The sequence below is a fragment of the Meles meles genome, chromosome 4, assembly GCF_922984935.1.
Source record: "Meles meles chromosome 4, mMelMel3.1 paternal haplotype, whole genome shotgun sequence".
Taxonomy (NCBI): Eukaryota; Metazoa; Chordata; class Mammalia; order Carnivora; family Mustelidae; genus Meles; species Meles meles.
In genome coordinates, this window is record NC_060069.1 from 118,076,518 (window position 1) to 118,094,874 (window position 18,357).

Here is an 18,357-nt window from a genome sequence, read left to right on the forward strand (position 1 = left end):
AAAAACCCAAAAAACAAGAAAACAAAACAAAAAACAAGAAACAAAACAAACAACAACAACAAAAATACATGTAGTAACGTATTGGATACTTACTCGATTGTTTTTTCTGACAGCAGAAATAAATGGAAATGAGAAAGGCAATGATATAGTAAAAATGAAATGTAAAAAGGGAAAGAAAAATATGAATAGAATGGAAATAAAGGCTGAAGATGCACGGTATTTTGTGATGTACCTTGAAGCCAGTCTACACCTTCTTGCAATCCTTCTCCTTTTATGGCATCACTAGCACTGAAATAAAATCCATAAGAAACATATCCATTTCATTACTTCATAGAACCATAAGAATAAATAATTATAATTTGCTATATGGCAAAATAATATAGTCTAATAACATATATTTGAGCAAAACTGGTAAGCGCTGAAACTGAATATAAACAGGAAAAAGTCCGAGTGCTCAGAAAAGACATGAGAAATTTATTCATGATTTATAATAGACATTTGGAAAAGTGTTATCACTAAAAAGTTATTATTCTACTTTGCCCAGCTCCAGTGGCTCAATAACATTTATCCATTAGGAATGCTTGACTTAGGTTGTAATTTAGGCACACGACAGAGTGACTTAATTTGAAATGGAATTTTATATCTGTAAGGTATAAACCTGTAATTATAACTTTGGTAAACTGGTAGAATAAAAAAAAAATCTCAGATTTCAATCATATCCTTATATCTAATGGCTTCAGGAACCTGGACAGGTTATTTAACTCTCTGCCTTTATTTGTAGCATCTATAAAATGGAGTTAAATAAACTAAAATAATAAAATGCAGAGGATATTTATACTATCAGATGTTTTTCAAAGACATAGACTAATAGCAATTAGTATAAATAATTGGATTTTCTCAATGATTAGGGCTCCTTTAAGTGTGTACCTAGTTACCTGAATAATTAATTTGATTCTAATCAAAACAGAAATTACTTCCAAGGAATTAGATTATGAATATGACTTATCATAGAATTGTTTTAAAATAGAAAGACAGAAATTAACAGCATGTGATACATAATTATTCGAAGTAAATTATAGATTATCCATATTAGCAGCAAAACATTAGTAACTGAAATGCTTAAATCAAGAAAGATCAATGTATTGATTTTCCCAAACAAGACTAAGGTCTCAACCAAACAAGTAATAAAATGGAAAAACTTGTCCCCTTTACTGGTGGCATTAGGGCCATACTAAAAACACTGCATCTTTTCCTAGTAATTCCCAAATGTTTGAATTCTACCTTTCCTTTTGAATACATCATCAGACCTGTAACTAGAATAAATGCCAAAAAGTCTTTACCATGTCCTACTAGGACCTGTGCGATATGGCCTATGGCTATTTCTCAATGGCCTCATCTCCTACAACTTCCTCCTACAACTCCCTCCTCAAGCCAACCTGCACTTCTTGCTATTCCTGGAACACACAAGGTACATTCTCATCTAAGAGCCTTTTCACTTGGCTGGCCTCTCTGTCTGGCAAGCTACTCCTCCAAACTTTTGCATGAATTTCTCCCTGACTTCAATTAGATTTCACAGAGGGAGCACCTCTCATTCTTTCTCTTATTGTCCTACTTTACTTTTCTTCATCCTTCCAGCTGATATTTTATGTATCCATTTATCTGATTTGTTATCTGTTGCCCTGGTAAGAGAGTAACTAAGCAAATATGTATATACATATTGTGCCAGCCAGGCACTTTGTCAAAGAACTTTAAAAAAAAAAAAACATTAACAAAATCAGAGCCTGAAAATCAGAGTTGGCTATATATTTAGGACAATGATTAAAAATAAAGCACAAAAATTTTCATTTCTCTATAATCTTTATTGTCCAGTAAATTTACTTGCACTTAAGGCAAAAGAGATAGAATATTTTATATGCACACTGAGTGTTACCTTTATTTCTAAAACTGTTAAAGAAAAATAAGTGTATTTTCAATTTTATACATGCTTTAAAAAAATAACAAAAAATTAAAAAACAAGCTTAACAAATGAAACACTAGAAACTAGTGAGATACTATTTGAATAGTCAAAATTATAAACAACTTTCAAAGAAATACTTGACATTCTTCTATAAGTTATACAGAAAACATAGGAACCTGGCAATGTAATACTACACATCCTTATAGCATGAGGACATTTTCTTTTCTCTCACTGAGAAGTATTTAGATGTCACAACTGAATAAAGAAATCTGTTAAAATTCAACTGCTGATGATTTTAAGTAGAAAGAGATTTTTCCCACTTGCAAAATTAATTTCTATTTCAAAATTAAAAACAGGACTGCATCTTTTACTATAATTAGACCTATAATTTTTAATGTTGTACTTTCTATCAAAACAATGCTTAATGCAATGCAAAAATTAAAAACTATTCTACTTTGAGCATTACTAATTTAGGTATGATTTAGAGAGAAATACAAAGGTTCACCTTAAGATACTTCTCTACCTAAAATCCCTCCTTTCTTTACCAACCAAATATCACAGAACCACATTCTAAATCAAAAGACATTTCATAAAATTGACTCTTCTGATTCCAAAGTAAGGAGGATTTTACTCAAGATATGTATATAGGGTTTCACTCCTGGGTAAAGGAGCTGGTGGCCCTGAGTACTGAGGCTTTTCAAGGGCTTTCTCAGGCTTTCATCTAAAAGTTCTTTTTTGAGCTCTAAAATCTCCTTGTTCCGTATTCTGTTTCTCTTCTGGGGGTAGTATACTTTTCTGCCTCTTTTTTAGGGCTTTCTCCACAAATACCTTCTTTTATAAAAGGGAGAACTGGCAAGAGAAGGACATCTTGTAGCAGAGGGAGTAGGTGGATGGATAGAAAGAAGCTTAAATTAATCTAAGGTAGGCACTAAAATACTATCTAATTGGATATCTAATTGGATAATGGTTATCCTTGGAATATTGGAATATTTTGGCAGAAAGGCACACCAGAGTTCAATATTTCCACAAGACACTGCTTTCCAAATAAACAATGTATAATAATTTCAGATACTAAACACTGAAGAGTTCAACTGTTATTAGTATATCCAAATAAAATTAATATTTACATTTCTATATACTCATATACACCAGTATTTGTTGTGTACATGATAAGTACCTGGTACTATTATCATTCTAGAGGTTACGGAGTGAACGAAACTAATAAAATGCCAGCTCTCAGGGTACTACTGCAGTAGTATAGGAAGACAGACTATAAAACAAGCAAAACCCAAAGAGAACATGGCAAGAGAAATATAAAGCAAAGCATATTAAAAAAACAAGAGACAGGGGGGTAAGATATGGTATTTTGGAGGGTTATGAGGAGAGGTTTCCTGAAGGAAGTACAACAGCAAGCAAGGAAAGTCACTTTGAAGACTGATTCAGACAAAGTGACTGACAAGTGCAAAAGTCCTGAGATGGGATTGTGGTTGGCAGATTCAATGTGCAGAAGGAAATCAGTGGGCTTGAAACTGGGTAAGTGGGCTAGATCCTTTAAAGAGTTGTTTCTGTTTCATATCCTCAGAAAGATTTGAAAAGGTGTTTTTTGTTTGTTTGTTTTGTTTTTTTAAGATTTATTTATTTAACTATACTTTTAATGCCATTCCGATCAAAATTCCACTGGTATTTTTCAAAGAGCTGGAGCAAATAATCCTAAAATTTGTGTGGAATCAGAAGAGACCCCGAATTGCTAAGGAAATGTTGAAAAACAAAAACAAAACTGGTGGCATCACGTTACCTGATTTCAAGCTTTACTACAAAGCTGTGATCACCAAGACAGTGTGGTACTGGCATAAAAACAGACACACAGACCAGTGGAACAGAGTAGAGAGCCCAGATATGGACCCTCAACTCTACGGTGAAATAATCTTCGACAAAACAGGAAAAAAATATACAGTGGAAAAAAGACAGTCTCTTCAATAAATGGTGCTGGGAAAACTGGACAGCTATAAGTAGAAGAATGAAACTCTACCATTCTCTTACACCATACACAAAGATAAACTCGAAATGGATAAAAGACCTCAACGTGAGACAGGAATCCATAAGAATCCTAGAGGAGAACATAGGCAGTAACCTCTTCGATATCAGCCACAGCAACTTCTTTCAAGATATATCTCCAAAGGCAAAGGAAACAAAAGCAAAAATGAACTTTTGGGACTTCATCAAGATCAAAAGCTTCTGCACAGCAAAGGAAACAGTCAACAAAACAAAAGAGGCAGGGGCGCCTGGGTGGCTCAGTGGATTAAACCGCTGCCTTCGGCTCAGGTCATGATCTCAGGGTCCTGGGATCGAGCCCCGCGTCGGGCTCTCTGCTCCGCGGGGAGCCTGCTTCTTCCTCTCTCTCTGCCTGCCTCTCTGCCTAGTTGTGATTTCTCTCTGTTAAATAAATAAAATATTAAAAAAAAAAATAAAAAAAAAAGAGGCAACCCACGAAATGGGAGAAGATATTTGCAAATGACAGTACAGACAAAAGGTTGATATCCAGGATCTATAAAGAACTCCTCAAACTCAACACACACAAAATAGATAATCGTATCAAAAAATGGGAAGAAGATATGAACAGACACTTCTCCAATGAAGACATATAAATGGCTATCAGACACATAAAAAAATGCTCATCATCACTAGCCATCAGGGAGATTCAATTTAAAACCACATTGAGATACCACCTTACACCAGTGAGAATGGCCAAAATTAGCAAGACAGGAAACAACATGTGTTGGAGAGGATGTGGAGAAAGGGGAACCCTCTTACACTGTTGGTGGGAATGCAAGTTGGTGCAGCCACTTTGGAGAACAGTGTGGAGATTCCTCAAGAAATTAAAAATAGAGCTTCCCTATGACCCTGCAATTGCACTACTGGCTATTTACCCCAAAGATACAGGTGTAGTGAAAAGAAGGGCCATCTGTACCCCAATGTTTATAGCAGCAATGGCCACGGTCGCCAAACTGTGGAAAGAACCAAGATGCCCTTCAACGGACGAATGGATAAGGAAGATGTGGTCCATATACAGGGTGGAGTATTATGCCTCCATCAGAATGGATGAATACCCAACTTTTGTAGCAACATGGATGAGACTGGAAGAGATTATGCTAAGTGAAATAAGTCAAGCAGAGAGAGCCAATTATCATATGGTTTCACTTATTTGTGGAGCATAACAAATAACATGGAGGACATGGGGAGATGGAGAGGAGAAGGGAGTTGAGGGAAATTGGAAGCGGAGATGAACCATGAGAGACTATGGACTTTGAAAAACAACCTGAGGGTTTTGAAGGGGTAGGGGGTGGGAGGTTGGGCAACAGGTGGTGGGTAATAGGGCAAGTATTTCATGGAGCACTGGGTGTGGTGCAAAAACAATGAATACTGTTACACTGTAAAGAAATTTTAAAAAAGTGGAAAAAAAAAGATTTATTTATTTAAGTAATCTCTACACCCACTGTGGGGCTGAAACTCACAACTCTGAGGTTCAGAGCTGCATGCTCTGACTGAGCCAGCCAAGCAGGCCAAGATTGGAAAAAATATTAACAGTAATATATTCATGAATACCTGCACTGCTACAATTCTATACAACTAAATCCTTGGCTTACATCCTATCATGTTAGGTGTCTTACACATAAGCTTAGCAAAGAACTGAAGCTCGGAGATTTTTTTTTTTAGAATGCTGTAATGAAGAGTAAGTATAAAACATTACCAAATATGCCATGGTTTATCTTTGATGTTCTCTAAACACAGCAGCTGAGACACTTTTACAGACGTCACTGCATCTCTAAGATCCATTTTGTTTGCAAAAAATAAGATTGGTATTCGGCGGTGCTTAATATCTAAAAGACAAAATAAGACTATCATCACCCCTTCAGCTTTTTGGTCATTTCCCCAAATTCTTCAAATTGAAATTCACTAAAACTACTTTCCAACCACTTCTTTCTGTACCACATATACACAAATATTTAAAGACATAAACTGTCAAGAATGTATCTGAATGACAGGAAAATTAACAAAATACTTTTTGTTAAGATGATCCACCCTCTGCGATGCCTGGGTGGCTCAGTTCGTTAAGTGTCTGCCTTCATCTCAGGTCATGATCCCAGGGTCCTGGGACAAAGTCCCTCATCTGGCTCACTGTTCACGGAGCCTGCTGCTCCCTCTGCTTGTTCCACTCTCTCTCTGACAAATAAAAAAAAAAAAAAAAAGACACCTGCCCTCTGGTTGGAGCTTTAAAACAAAGATGAGTGAGGTGGGAGTTAGGGCTCAGTAAGCAGTTACTGAGAAGTACCTACACAGGGATCAAATATTTTGTTTTGTTTTTACTGTCAACAGAAAGGAGTCAAACTTCAAATGAAAGTAGAAGGGAGACAAACTAGATCTTGATTTTGGATTTAGGTACTCGTTAGAAGTGACAAACTAGATATTTTAACAAGATATTTTACTTTGTTACAATTCTGGAAACATTTTTCATTGTTTTGAATAGTTAATGCATTTAAATAGTTCAAAATTCAGATGACACAAAATGGTATAGAGTAAAAGAATTTCCCTCCTACCAGGCCATCCATTATTTCTCTCTAGAAGAGTTAACGTATATCACCTATTACCTGGCATCTTTTTAGAAATATTTTCAAACACTTATTACATATTATTCTTTATACAAATAGTAGCAGACTATTCAGTTTGATATCTCTTGCTTTTCACTTACTTTCATATTTTGGAGCTTGTCCCATACCAGTACATAAAGAGCAGTTTCTTCACTATTTTAACAGTTGCAGAATATTCTGCCTGTGAGTACTATGTACCATAATTTGTTTAATCAGTACCCAGTGAGATATACTTGTATTGTTGCCAATATTTAAAACTATAATCAATGCTGAAATGAATAAAAGTGTACACCGCAAACCTTGTACATGGGCAAACTTTGTACATGGGCAGTGTGTCTGGTGGGATAAATTTGGGAAGTAGAGTTGCTAGTTAAAGGATATGTAAATTGCTATTTTGATAGTGATTACTGCAAGGACTTCGGTTTTTTTTTTTTTTTTTCAATGTTCAGTTTCCTTTAATGACCCCCATCTCCCTGAAGGGCAGGTACAGGCAACTAGGCGACGGCAAGAGATGTCCACTTGAAGATCTTGCCCTGATTGAAGGTTTTGCCCACATGCTGGAAGGCCCCCTCCCAGGAAAAGTACTCTCGAACCAGCGTCTGGGTCTCCTCGCTGCCAGGATCCAGTTTCCGCCAGGTATATGACTCGTAGTCCACCTGCCAATCTGGACTCAGCGGAAAGGCAAGCTCCTGGCCTCGGAAGATCCAGACTCCAGAAATGGAGCTGCTGTGGTTGGTTCCAAAGAGGATGACACTGGCAAAGGCATTCTTCCTCAGTTTGTCCAACCGCTGGAACATTCCAGTGATGAGATTGCAACTCATGAAGGTCTGGGTGAGCTCTTCAGGGAAGCGGTACTCAGCGTACCACAGAGACCAGCCATCCTTATCAAAGTGCTCCCAAAAATACGGCAGCGCCACAGAGAGTGTGTCCTCCTTGGAGTACTTGCGCTTATATTCGTCCAACACAAAGGTACTCTTGGGCAGGTGAGCAAAGGGGTCCTTGGCCTTCAGCTCAGCAGTCAATACCTGTTCACATTCATCCATCTCCTCCTCGGGAGCAGGGGCAGCAGCCTTTTTCTCCTCTTTCCGCTCAGCCTGGGGCTTCTGCTTCTCTTCCCGAGAACCTTTCTCTTTCCGTGGGGTGTCCTTTTTAGGCTGGCTCTCTGCAAACTTTTTAGCATCAAACTGGGCCATCTTCTCACAGAGTTTCACCTCCCCCAAGACAGCCCGGAACTGGGGCTGATTAATGCAGGTGAGGAACCAGCGGTTGGTATTGGGGAAGGCCTGGCGGAAGGAAGGCTCCAGGACCTGTTTATAGAGCCACAACAGGGTGCACACAACTGTGATGTCAGCCAGTGTCACGCGTTCGCCCACCAGGAAAGTCCGTGTCTTCAAGTGAGCATCCAGTAGGCCCAAAATTCGCCTCACTTCCTCCTTTGCATTCTCTGTGGCCTGCTTGTTGTGGTGCATGATGCCCAAGGTGGGGAAGACCCAGGTACTGGCTGGGGGCACTATGTCGCTATCAGCAAAGCTCACCCACTGCACCACCTGGGCTGCTGCCTCGGGAGTACTTCCCCGCAGCTCCTCATTGCTCACATAGTAGGCAATAGCACTGCCCTCGAACACACAAAATCCATCGTCACCCTCAAATGCTGGAACCTTGCCTGCAGGAAATTACCGGAGAAATTCAGGGGTGCAGTTGGTTTGGCCAAAGTGGAAGTGGGGTGGTGCGGAGAGCACGCGGACCTGAGCCCCGCTGTACTGAGCAGCAATGAGAGCCTTGAAGGCCCTCCAGTTTTCAGGATATGTGTACAGGGTCCCAGCCACCATGGTGATTCCACAGAGAAAGGGGCGAGGACTTCCTTTAAAAATTTATCAATTTATATATCAACAATAATGTGTAAGAATGAACATTTCCAGTACCCTTACCAAGAGTGCTATCAAACCTGTTGATCTTTTTATGATGGTGGATAGGTAAAAAGTATTATCAGAATATGTTTACTTTGTTTTGAGAAAGGTCAAGAATTTTTGTATGTATTCAAAAGATGGTTCTATTTCTTTTTTTAATGAACTATCTTACCCAAACCTTTTCCCATTTTTTTAAAAAAAGATTTTATTTTTTTGAGAGAGAAAGAGAAGGAAAACATGAATGGGGCTGAGGGGCAGAGAGAGACGAGAAGCAGACTTCCCTCTGAGCTGGGAGCCTGACTCCAGGATCCATCCAAGGACCCAAGCTGAAGGCAGACCCTTAACTGACTGAGCCACTCAGGCGCCACTTCCCATTTTTCAATTAAGTTCTCTCTCTCTCTCTTTTTAAAATTTTATTTATTTGACAGGAAAAGGAAACACAAGCAGGGGACGTGGCAAGCACAGGGAGAGGGAGAAGCAGGCTCCCCGTGGAGCAGACAGCCTGGTGCAGGACCCTGGGATCCTGAACAGAGCTGAGGGCAGCCGCTTAACTGACAGCCACCCAGGCACCCCTAAGTTTTTATTTTCTTACTGATTTGTAGGAACACCATAAGTAAGGAAAAAAGTCCTATAGCTCTGATATGAACTGCAAATAACCCCCTTGCTTGTCATTTGCCTTTGACTGCTCATGGTTTGTTTTGTAATTAAAAACTTTTTATGTAGTCAAATTCATCAATCTTTTAGGATTCTGGGTTCTGTGTTATAGTTGGAAAGGCCTCCTCTTGCCCCAGAATTATTTTAAACTTCTCCCATAGTTTCTTCTACTGCTGCATTGGTGTGATTTTTACATTTAAATATTTAGTCCAGCTAGAATTTACCCTGAAACAGAGAATGTCAGAATGGGTAAAAAAGCCACACATAATCATACAATGTTTACAAGAAACACACTTTAAACATAAGGACACAAACAAGCCAAGAGGAACTGGATGGAAAAACATGCATACATTTAAATGTAAGAAAGCTGGCATGGCTACATTATTATTAGACAAAGTAGTGTTCAAGATGAAGGGAAAAGACAGACATTTGTTGTTGCTCTCTGTGCAGTTTATTATATGTCAGTGCTTTTTAAAAGTTTTTATTTAAATTCCAGCTAGTTAACATACAGTGTAATATTAGTTTCAGGTATACAATCTAGTGATTCAACACTTCCATACATCACCACCTGCTTATACAACACCCCATGCTTATCACAAGTGCCCTCCTCAATCCCCATCACCTGTTTAGCCCATCTCCCACCCATCTCCCCCCTGGTAACCATCAGTTTCTTCTTTAAAGTTTCTTGGTTTTGCCTGTTTCTTGGTTTGCCTCTCTCTTTGAAAAAGATAGGCATTTAAAAATTATGAAAGTGTCACTCACTCAAAACGACAAACAATTTTAACTGTATATGCACCTAATAAATGTATACTATCAACTGACATTTATAGATCTTTCATCCAACAACAGCAAAATACATATTTTACTTAACTGCAGATGGAAGATTCACCAAGCCAGACCAACATAAATATTGACCCAATGTTTCTAAGGATGAAATCTTACAGAATATGTTATTCTATCAAATGGATTTAAGTTAGAAATCTGTAATAAAAAGAAACCTAGAAAATTCCCATATATGGAAATTAAATAACACAATACTAAAAAATCTAAAGATCAAAAAAGAACTCACAAGGTAAGTTAGAAAATACTTCACACTAAATAAAAAAGGAAACAAACATCAAAATCTGTGACATGTAACTAAATCCTTAGAGAATATGTACTGCTTTAAATGCTCATATTAGAAAAGGTGTAAAATCAATGATTTCTACTTTTTATCTGAAAAAGGTAACAGACAATGAGATACAATATATATACAGAAAATTCATAATAAAACAAAGAAGGGAAATTAACAAATTTTTTTAAAAACAACAGAAGAAATTAACAAAGCCAGAGTTCTTAAAAAGTTAATAAAACCAATAAACTCTTTAAAAAATAGAGCAAGGAAAAATTGGGGGAAACAAAAGATTAATATCAGAAATGAAGGAACATACACAGATCTTACAGACATTAAAAGGATAGTAAGAGAATAATATAAACAGTTTTATTTCAGTAAACTTGGTAACATAAATTAATTTTAAAATCTGGTCAAAAATTATCAAAAGTGACCTAAGGAGAAATACAAAACTTTAATAGCCTTTTATCATTTAATGAAATTTAACTCCTAATTCACAGTCCCTCGTACTCCGTTATATTTCCTGCCAACACACACAAAATCCCAGCCCTGATGGCTTCTATCGAACATTTAAGGATGAAATAATACCAATTCTACCCAATCCAAAAAATAAAGTAAAAAGAAAAAGAATAAATATTTTCCAACTCATTTTATAAGGCTTCTATCACCCTGATGACTAAAGCATTTTAAGAAAGTTATAAACCAAAAACCTTATGAGCACAAAACCAAAAATTTTTAATAAAGTGTTAGCAAATCCAACTCAGTGATATATCGAAAGGTTAATATTCAAATGAGGTTTAACCCAGGAATGTATGTTTGGTTTAATAGATGTGAATACGGTATGATATTATTGCTGTAACAGATGTAGAAAAAGTATTTGGTAAATTATAACACTAGGTTATAATGGAACCTTTTGAAAAATGAGGAATAACAGAAAATTTCCTTGACCCAATAAAGATAAAAAGCAAACCCTAGTGAGCATCATAATTAGTGGTAAAATAAATGTAAAGAATGGGAATAAGGTATAGAAACAACCTGTCTATCAATGGATGAATGATAATGATAGTGAACAACATGGACTTGAATTATGCAAGTCCACTTATATGTGCCTTTTTTTTTCAGTAAATATATATTGGAAGAATATATTTTTTTTTAAAGATTTTATTTATTCATTTGACAGAGAGAGAGATCACAAAGTAGGCAGAGAGGCAGGCAGAGAGAGAGGAGGAAGCAGGCTCCCTGCGGAGCAGAGAGCCCAATGCGGGGCTCGATCCCAGGACCCTGAGATCATGACCGGAGCCGAAGGCAGCGGCTTAATCCACTTTTGGAGATTTGCAACAATTTGAAAAATCCTGTAAACAAATCATGAAGCTTAGAAACCCTGAAGGAAAATTAAGAAAAGGTTAGGCATCTCATGAATGCATAAAATGTATATAGAAATGAGATGATTTTTACCACTTACTACCATAAAAGACAAACAAATCTATTATAAAAAGTTAAAATTTATCAATACTTATGCATACATAGACCAAATATGGTAGCATTCACAGTAAAGAAAAATGCAAACGAATGAAAGATGCAGTATTAAATCATAACTACATATAACTGTAGTAATACTGTACCACTGTTAATAATTTAAAAGCCATCTCCTGTAGCTACTATTGCAGTGAGCTCAAGTGTTGGAAGTATCTGCTTAAAATGCTATGTGATACTAATCATCCTATATAAACAGTTCCTTTCTCCAGGAAATCGTGTACCACAAAAATCTATCTCTCACAGTTCTCACATATTTTTTCTTTTTGTGTAATACTGTACATCCTGAATTACACCACAGGACCCATACAAAGTACCACCAGTCATGCTGGAAGTGCTCCCAAGAACCACAGAAAAGTCATGGCATTAGAGGAAAAAGTTGAATTATTTGATAGGTATCACAGATTGAGATCTGCAGTTATGGATGTCCACCATCATTTCAAGATAAATGAATGCAGTATAAGGGCCATTGTGAAAAAATAAAAGGCAATTCATGAAGCCATTGTTGTAGTTACACCAGCAGGCATGAAAATCTTTTACTTTTCATGAAATACCTTTTTACCTCATACTGAAAATGTAGCTTCTGTGTGGGTGCAGAATTTCTATAAAAAGGCATCCCTATAGATTCTAACATGATTCAAGAAAAGGTGAAGTTACTATATGAACATAAAGCAATGGGAAGGTAGAAAATTGGATGGTTTGGTAATTTCAGAAAGAGGTTTGCCTTAAAAAATGTCAAAATAACAGAAGAAGCAGCTTCTGCCAACCAAGAGATCCAGACAGAAAAAACACAAATACATGGAGACTAAACAACCAATGAGTCAATGAGGAAATCAAAAAGGAAATTAAAAAAATACTTAGAGACAAAAATGAAAATATGATAGTTCAAAATTTTAGGGAAATTGCAAAAAGCAGTTCTTCTTTAATAAAGATTTTATTTATTAATTTTTATTTAAGAGAGATTAGCATAAGCAGCATACAGGGAGGGCGAAGGGAGAGAGAGAATCTCAAGCAGACTCTGCATTGAGTGCAGAGCCTGAAGGACTTGACCTCAGAAACCCAAGATCATGACCTGACCCAAAATAAAGTCGGACACTTCACCAACTGACCAATCCAAACGTCCTGCAAAAGCAGTTTTTTTTTTCCCTAAGATTTCTTTTTCAAGATCTCTTTTTGAGAGAGAGAGAGAATACACAGAGGAGTAGAGGGGTAGAGGGAGAGGGAGAAAGAGAGAAGAAAATGCAGGGCTCACTTCCCACAACCCAGGAGATAATTACCTGAGCTGAAATCAAGAGTCCAACACTTAACCAATTGAGCCACCCAGGCACTCCTCACAAAAGCAGTTTTAAAAGGGAAGTTTATAGCAATACAGGCCTACATCAAGAAATGACAACAAAAAATCTCAAATAAACATTATGATCCTTTGCCTAACAGAAATAGAAAAAGAACAACAAACAAAGCCCAAAGTTACTAGAAGGAGGAAATAAAGAAAGTTCCAGGAGAAAATAAATGACATAGAGACTAAAAAGCCAACTGAAAAGATCAATGAAACCAACATAAATAAAACTGATATACCTTTAGCCAACCTCATCCAGGAAAAAAGACATAAAGAACCCAAATGAATACAATCAGAAATGAAAGAGGAGAAGACTGAAGAAGAACCACAGAAATACCAAGGATTATAACAGACTGCTATGAAAAATTATATACCAACAAATTGGACAACCTGGAATAAATGGATAAATTCCTAGAAACATACAATCTTCTAAGACAGAATTGGGAAGAAACAGAAAATCTGAACAGACTGACTGCTAGTAACAAAACTGAATCAAAAACAAAAGACTCCCGGGGGCACCTGGGTGGCTCAGTGGGTTAAAGCCTCTGCCTTCGGCTCAGGTCGTGATCCCAGAGTCCTGGGATCGAGCCCCACATCGGGCTCCCTGCTCAATGGGGAGCCTGCTTCCTCCTCTCTCTCTCTCTCTCTCTGCCTGCCTCTCCACCTACTTGAGATTTCTGTCTATCAAATAAATAAATAAAATCTTAAAAAAAAAAAAAAAAAAAAAACAAAAGACTCCCAAAAAACAAAAGTCCCAAGACCAGTGAGCTTCACAGATGAATTCTACCAAACATTTAAAGAAGAGTTAATACTTACCCTTCTCAAACTATTCCAAAAAATAGAAGAAGAAGGAAACCTTTCTTTCTTTTTTTTTTTTTCCATTTAGAAGGAAACCTTTCAAATTCATTCTAAAAGGCCAGCATTACTGATACCAAAACCAGACAAAACACTCTAAAAAAATATTATTGGTCAGTATTCTTGATGAACATAATATTCTTGATGAACAAAATATTCACCAATCGAACTCAACAATACATTAAAAGGATTATACACCATGGTAAAGTTAGATTTATTCCAGGGATGCAAGCATGGTTCAATATTAGCAAGTAAATCAACATGATATACCCCATGAACAAAATGAAGGATAAAAACCACATGATGCAAAAAAAGCATTTGACAAAATATAACATCAGTTTATGATAAGAAACTCTCAACAAAGTGGGGTTAGAGAGAAAAACTCACAGCTAATATAATACTCAATGGTAGAAAACAATGTTTTTCCTCTAAAAGTAGGAACAAGACAATGATGTCTACTCTTGCACTTTTATTGTGGTTACTGTTGTAGCCACAGTAATTAGACAAGAAAAAGAAATAAAAGGTATACAAACTGGCATAGAAAAGTAAAACTGTCACTCACTGCTTACAAATAACATAGTATATACAGTAAAACCAAAAATTCCACCAAAAAAATTTGAAACTAATAAATGAATTCAGTAAAGTTGCAGAATACACAATTAATAAACAGAAATTTGTTGTATACACCAATAATGAAGCAGCAAAAAGAGAAATTAAGAAAACAATTCCATTTACAACTGCACCAAAAAGAATAAAATGCCTAGGAATAACCTTAATCAAGGAGGCAAAAGACTTGTACTCTGAAAACTATAAGGCACTGATGAAAGAAACTGAAGACAACACAAACAAATGTAAAGATACACTATGCTCATGGATTAGAAGAATACTGTTAAAATGTCCGTACTAGGGGCGCCTGGGTGGCTCAGTGGGTTAGGCCACTGCCTTCGGCTCGGGTCATGATCTCAGGGTCCTGGGATCGAGTCCCGCATCGGGCTCTCTGCTCAGCAGCGAGCCTGCTTCCCTCTCTCTCTCTGCCTGCCTCTCTGCCTACTTGTGATCTCCGTCTGTCAAATAAATAAATAAAATCTTTAAAAAAAAAAAAAAAAAAAGTCCGTACTACCCAAAGGAACCTACATTTTTAATGCAATTCTCATCAAAATACCAGTAGTATTTTCCACTGAAATATAACAAATAATTCTAAAATTTGTATGGAACCATAAAAGACTCCAAATAGCCAAAGCAATCTTGAGAAGAACAAAGCTGAAGGTATCACAATCCCAGATATGAAGCTATAGTTCAAAGCTACAGTAATCAAAATAGTATTGCACTGATACAAAAATGGACACACAGATCAATGAAACAGAATAGAGAACCCAGAAATAAACCCATGCTTATATGTTCACCTCATCTACGACAAAGGAGGCAAGAAAATACAATGGGAAAAGACAGTCTTTTCAATACATGCTGTTGGGATAACTGGACAGCTACACACAGAAGAATTAAACTGAACCACTTTCTTATACCATATATAAAAATAAACTAAAAATGGATTAAAGATCTAAATGTAAGACCCAAATCCATAAAACTCCAATAAGAAGACATAGTAATCTCTTGGATATCAGCTGTAGCAACATTTTTCCCTCAGGCAAGGGATATAAGAGAAAAATAAACTACTGGTACTACATTAACCTAAAAAGCTTTTACACAGTGAAGGAAACTATCAACAAAATGAAAAGGCAACCTACTGAATGGGAGGAAGTATTTCCAAATCATATATCTGATAGGAGATTAATTTCCAAAATATATAAAGATCTCATACAACTAAATACCAAAAAACACTAATAATCCAATTTGAAAATGGCAGAAGACCTGAAAAGATATTTCTCTGAAGAAGACATACTGATGGCAAATAGAAAAGATGTTCAGTATCACTAATCATACCAGTCAGAATGGCTAGTATCAAAAAAAACAAGAAAATCAAGTGTTGGTGAGAATGTAAAGAAAAGAAAACCCTAATGCACTATTGATGGGAATGTAAATTCGTTCAGCCACTACGGAAAACAGTATGGAGGTTCCTCAAAATATTAAAATTCTTAGAAATACCATACAAGCCAATAATTCCAGTACTGGGTGTTTATTCCAAGAAAACAAAAACGATTTTGAAAAGAAATATGCACCCCTATGTGTACTGCAGCATTATTTAGAGTAACAAGAAACAGAAGCAACCTAAATGTCCATCATTAGATGAATAGATAAGAAGATGTGGTAAACAATTAATAGAATATTACTCAGCCATAAGGGACAAGATCTTGCCATTTGTGACAAGATAGACAGACCTAGAGAGTGTTAGGCTAAGTGAAATAAGTCACAGAAAAACAAATACCATGATTTCACTTATATCAAGAATCTAAAAACCAAAACAAATGAATAAAAACAAACAAAACAAACAAAGACTCATAAATACAGAGAACAAACTGGTGGTTGCCAGAAGAGATAGGGTGGGAGGGATGGGTGAAATAGGTGAAGGGATTAAGAGGTACAGACTTCCAATTTTGAAATGAGTAAGTCACTGAGATAAAAAGTACAGCATAAGGAATATAGTCAATAATATTGGCGCCTGGGTGGCTCAGTGTGTTAAAGCCTCTGCCTCATGCTCAGGTCATGATCCAGGGTCGTGGGATAGAGCCCTGCATCGGGCTCTCTGCTCAGTAGGGAGCCTGCTTCCCCCTCTCTCTCTGCCTGTTTCTCTGCCTACTTGTGATCTCTGTCTGTCAAATAAATAAATAAAATCTTAAAAAAAAATGATAATAATATTGTAATAACTTTATATGGTGACAGTAACTACACTAATCGTGGTAAGCACCACATGATATATATAACTATTAAATCAGTATATTATATACCTGAAACCAATGTAACATTGTATGTCAACTATATTTCAGTAAGAAAGTAAAATTAAATTAAAAATTTTTTAAAGTTCATGTATACCTCAGCTGAAAAATCCTTCCTTGGGAATCTATCCCCAAAAATAAATTCATTAGTACATAAAGATAACTTACTTGGACAAGGCTTCAGCTAAGGAAACCAAGGTTTCCAATATATTTGAAGCTGATTTCATAGGAGTCATTTCATCTTTTTGGTCAACATTATAACAGTTTTTGAGGAGAAAGTGGAAAGATTAACACAAAGGGAATGCATGATCAAAATGCATTCTCAATCCAGATAACCCAGTTAAAGACTTGTTTTTAGAAGTGAAAGAGTCATATAAAAAGACAGCCTAGATAATTATTACCCCAAATATATGAATAAGCTTAAGGTTGTTCAATAAAAATAACAGCTATTGTGATTAAACAGGAAGAACTGTTAGAAAGCCTCAAACTATTTCCATTCCATTCCTAACAAATAACTTCTTTTAAACCATCAACTCCTCCTAAAAGTCAGAGCACAAAGACCACTTAAATCTTTTCCCATGAATAAAGCTAGAAATGCAGAGTTCCACAATACTTACTGGAGAAATGTATTATGGAGAAAAAAAAGAATATCCAATAATAGGTAAAATAGAATAAATGGTCGGTATACTCATAGTACAGCATATTAGGCACTATTGAAAAGAATAATTACATATATACATTGACTTTAAAGGATTTCCAGGGGCGCCTGGGTGGCTCAGTGGGTTAAAACCTCTGCCTTTGGTTCAGGTCATGATCCCAGGGTCCTGGGATCGAGCCCCACATCGGGCTCTCTGCTCAGCAGGGAGCCTGCTTCCTTCTCTCTCTCTCTGTCTGCCTCTCTGCCTACTTGTGAGCTCTGTCTGTCAAATAAATAATAAATAAAATCTTAAAAAAAAAAAAAAAAGGATTTCTGGCATTTAGTGTTCTCCAGGAATAGGTAGATGCAGAAGAGTGTAGAGAATATAACCCTAAATTAGTAAGTAATAACAAGAAAAAATAGCGAATTGTTAATACTGGTATTTTGAAAATAGGGTAGGTCTGGCAGTTAGAGTTTAAAAACAGAAAAGAGGGGGCCTGGTTGGCTTCGTTGGTTAAGCATCTGCCTTCGGCTCAGGTCATGATCTCAGAGTCCTGGGATCAAGTCCAGCATCAGGTTTCTTGCTCAGAGGGGAGCCTGCTTCTCTGCCTCTGCCTGCCACTCTGCCTGCTTGTGCTCTCTCTCTCTCTCTGACAAATAAATAAAATCTTAAATAAATAAATAAATACAGAAAATATCTGTTTTAGAAGAGTTCTAGAATAAATATGTAAGAAATGCTGCATATATATACATGTCTGCAAAGACAGTAACCAAAATAATTCTAATAACAGTTGAAATACATGGATTTTTACTTCTTTTTTTCCTGTCTC

General features: G+C 36.6%; 1 protein-coding gene and 1 pseudogene across 2 annotated transcripts in view; both read right to left on the reverse strand.

Moving 5' to 3' along the window:
• ARL6 (ADP ribosylation factor like GTPase 6) overlaps positions 1 to 18,357 on the reverse strand; it is a 44,378-nt gene that overhangs the window by 10,984 nt on the left and 15,037 nt on the right. Inside the window, exons 6-8 of one of the 2 annotated variants that reach the window (XM_046003294.1) lie at positions 5,706 to 5,835; positions 233 to 288; positions 94 to 106 (exon numbers count right to left, since the gene is read on the reverse strand). In XM_046003294.1, the coding sequence (XP_045859250.1) occupies positions 94 to 106; positions 233 to 288; positions 5,706 to 5,835 (199 nt within the window). The remainder of the gene's footprint in view (positions 1 to 93; positions 107 to 232; positions 289 to 5,705; positions 5,836 to 18,357) is intronic. The other variant, XM_046003295.1, reaches the window with a different exon arrangement.
• Positions 7,033 to 8,458, reverse strand: LOC123940457 (annotated as a pseudogene).